Source organism: Colobus angolensis, unplaced genomic scaffold (genome assembly GCF_000951035.1).
Source record: "Colobus angolensis palliatus isolate OR3802 unplaced genomic scaffold, Cang.pa_1.0 Scaffold8, whole genome shotgun sequence".
NCBI lineage: Eukaryota > Metazoa > Chordata > Mammalia > Primates > Cercopithecidae > Colobus > Colobus angolensis.
This window is the reverse complement of record NW_012121820.1, coordinates 19010050-19013927: the sequence shown is the minus strand read 5'-3', so window position 1 is coordinate 19013927 and position 3878 is coordinate 19010050. Positions and strand designations below refer to the sequence as shown.

The 3878-nt window shown below is 38.6% G+C and overlaps 1 protein-coding gene across 1 annotated transcript in view; it reads right to left on the bottom strand.

The window, feature by feature from the left end:
• TRPC4AP (transient receptor potential cation channel, subfamily C, member 4 associated protein) overlaps positions 1 to 3878 on the bottom strand; it is a 95301-nt gene that overhangs the window by 61765 nt on the left and 29658 nt on the right. The window contains exon 3 of the mRNA XM_011929174.1: positions 2142 to 2258. Coding sequence (XP_011784564.1) covers positions 2142 to 2258 — 117 coding nt within the window. The remainder of the gene's footprint in view (positions 1 to 2141; positions 2259 to 3878) is intronic.

The following is a 3878-nucleotide window of genomic DNA, read 5'->3' as shown; positions in this document are numbered from 1 at the left end:
AGGTGCCTCTTCACACTCACTAGAATGGCTATAATCATTACAGGGCTGGAGCCGGGGCTCATGTCTGTAATCCCAGCACTTTGGGAGGCCAAGGCTGGGGGACTGTTTGAGCCCCGGAGTTTGAGACCAGTCTGGGCAACAAAGCAAGACCCCATCTCAGTAATTTTTTTTTTTTAATTTTAAAACACTTTCAAAATGACAGATAATAACAAGTGTTGTCAAGGATACAGAAAAACTGAAACCCTCAGACATTGTTGGTGGCAATGTAAAATGGTAGGGCCTCTGGGAAAACATTCTAGCAATTCCTCAACCAATTAAATATAGTTACCCCATATGACACAGCAACTCTATTCCTAGGTATGTATATGCCCAAGAGAAATGAAAATATGTCCACAAAGAACCTGTACAAGAATGTTTATAGCACTGTTACTCATAATAGCAAAAAGACAGAGGCAATCCAAATGCCTCTCAACAAATAAGAAATGTGGCATACTCACACAATGAAACATCATTTGGCCATAAAAATGAGTATTGATACATGCTACAATACGGATGAACCTAGAAATCATTACGCTAAATGAAAAGAAGCCAGTCACAAAAGATCACATATTATATAACTGAATTTATACAAAATGCCCACGACAGAGAAATCTATAGAGACAAAAAGTATACTAGTGTGGAGAGAGGGGGAGGAGGTGGCAGAGGTAGGGCAGTGCTAGATAAAACACATGGAGTTTCTTTTTTGGGGTGATGAAAATGCTCTAAAGTTGACTGTGGTGATGGCTGCACATATTTGCAAATATACTAAGAACCACTGAATTGTGTAATTTAAATGAGTGAAATGTACGGTATGTGAACCATATCTTAATAAAGCTGGTTAAAAAAACTATGGAAAAATACCATTTTTTCTCACATCTGCTTAGTAAATACTTAAAATACACAGTTTGCTGAAGGGGGCTTCTGGGTACTGGTAATGTTCTATTTCCTAATTTGGGTGGTAGTGCAAAAGTGAATTTATTTTGTGGTAATTATCGGTGTACTTTTCTGTATGAAGGTTATACTTCAGTAACAACATCCATAAAAATACACACATAAACACAATATGTTGGTGATGGTATGGGTAAACAGACACTCAAACTTTGTTACTGGAGATATAAACTGACAAAACTTCTTAGGTAGGTAAACTTCAGATTTATACACAATAAAAAACATATGTTCTTGTTCCAAAGGTATATACTCACATGTGTACAAAAATATGTACAAGATCTTTACTGCAACCTTGTCTGTAAGAGAAACGGTGTGGAAAAATTATAAATGCCAGTCAACTGGGGCCTGGGTAAATAAATTATGGCACAATCACACCAGGGAACACTAGCCATTTAATCTTTTTTTTTTTTTGAGAGGGAGTCTTGCTCTGTCACCCAGGCTAGAGTGCAGTGGTATGATCTTGGCTCACGGCAGCCTCAGCCTCCCAGCTTCAAGCAATTCTCCTGCCTCAGCCTCCCGAGTAGCTGGGATTACAAGCGCCCGCCACCACGCCCAGCTAATTTTTGTATTTTTAGTAGAGACAGGGTTTTACCATCTTGGTCAGGTTGGTCTCGAACTCCTGACCTCATGATCCACCTGTCTTGGCCTCCCAAAGTGCTGGGATTACAGGCGTGAGCCACCATGCCTGGCCTAAAAATTTTAATTAAAAAAAAAAGAGATAGAAGAAAGAAGGTACAGGATAGTGTAACCGTGTATATGGTATATCACTCTATGTGGGGAGAAAATAAACTAAGGTGGAGGTGGAGGAATATTTACACACATACACGCACACACACACACACACCCACAACAGAACATCTTTGGCAGGACACACAAGAAACTAGTGATCACAACTGGTTCTAGGAGGGGACACTGGGAAATTGAGAGATGTACTTTTCACTTTGTATTTTTTTAAAAAGGTAGACACCAATTTAAATAAATGAATTATTCTAAAGTAAAAGAACGTTGTTTCAACACGTAAATGCCACTAAGCTTCTAAAAGTTAAAATCTGAAATGTTATAAATTCTGAAATCTTTCTTATCTCCCATTTCAAAAGTTAAATTCTCAAACCATTAAGTGGTAGTAACAGTAGTAATAATAAATAGCTACTTACATCAACACCTCCAAACAAGTCAAAAATATAAGTATTTGGATAAGTGGTTTCTTGAGTAAGTTTCCTCTCTTCAGTAACAAATGCCATAGCCTCCATGGAGAGAAGAGGAGAAATTTCCTAGTTTTTTTAAAAAAAGTACATACAGACATTGTATTAGTAACCAACACAGGCCAGACACTAAAGCATCAGTTTGTGCTTTAGTCCCAACTTGAATTCCCATGAACACAAAGACAGTCCCCAACGAACCACACTTCCTAGTATTCAGGCCCCTGTAAAGCCCTTTCTCACACTGAATCTGCACTGGTATGACACACCTCAACTAACAGAATGTGGTAGAAGTGACACTAGGCCACTTTCAGCATAAGCCTTAAGAAAGCCTGGTAGGCCAGGTGCCAGGCTCACACCTGTAATCCCAGCACTTTGGGAGACTAAGGTGGGCGGATTACTTGAGGTCAGGAGTTTGAGATCAGTCTGGCCAACATGGCAAAACCCCATCTCTACTAAATATACAAAAATTAGCCGGGCGTGGTGTTACACACCTGTAATCCCAGCTACTTGGGAATCTGAGGCATAAGAATCACTTGAGCCAGGGAGGCAGAAGGTTGCCGTGAGCCAAGACAGAATCACTGCACTCCAGCCTGGGCAACAGAGAGAGACTCTGTCTCAAAAAAAAAAAAAAGCCTGACAGACTTGGCTCTTGTCATCCTGGAACCCAAACATCATGCTGTGGGAACAATACAGTCAACTGGGGAGGCCATGAGGATAAGAACTGAGGCCACGACCAATATCCTCAGCTGATCTCCAGCTGACAGGTAGCACCAACCTGTCAGGGATGTCAGAGAGACCATTTTGGACATTCCAGATATCTCAGTACCACCCTACCCAACAGGACATGAAGCATAAGTCACTCAATCAACCAAGAATTGTTGAGACAGAAATGATGCTTGTTACTTCCTGCTGCTAGGTTTCGGGGTGACTGGGGTGACTAGTTCTGTAGCAATAACAAAGTCACTGCTCAAATGTCATCTCCTGCAGGAAGTCTTCCTGATTTCCCACAACCAGAAGCATGCTCTTCAGACCCCCCAATCTACAACTCATTTGTAACGTTTAGCACTTTTACTTTGCACCTATTTACAAACCTATGTTATTTTGTTATTTCTTCCCTAGACTAAATGTTCCTTGAAGACAACACAAACAGATCCCACTTTGTATTCCCCACAGATTCCAAGACACAGTATTTGATATAGTACACATAGGGTAGTAGTTCCCAAACTGAGGGCCACAGAATCCTTTGTTGGAACAAAGCTAAGAGGAAAAAAAATCTTATAAGAAAACCTAAAACATAGTAATTTTCAAATAAGTATTTATTGAATGAAAGAAATGATGATCATAGCAAATATATACAAATATTAATCTCTCTCCCCTTTAATTTCACCTCAATCTCACATCTGAGATTCTGCAGGAAGCAAATAATGTGCAATTCTTTGAAAAGCATTTTTAAACAAGAAGCTATAATTATTTCTATCAGACTGTGAGAAGATTAAAAATATGAAAATGTCTCTTCTTAAAGGTAAAGACTAAGTTTAGTTTCTATTACATTTTAAAATAACTATGTGATATAATAATCAAAACTTCACCTCTGAAGAACATTGTTATTCAATTTCATTATGTTCAATGTAACTTACATGGGTTTTATTTATTTATTTTTTTTGATTTTTTTTTTTTATTATACTTTAA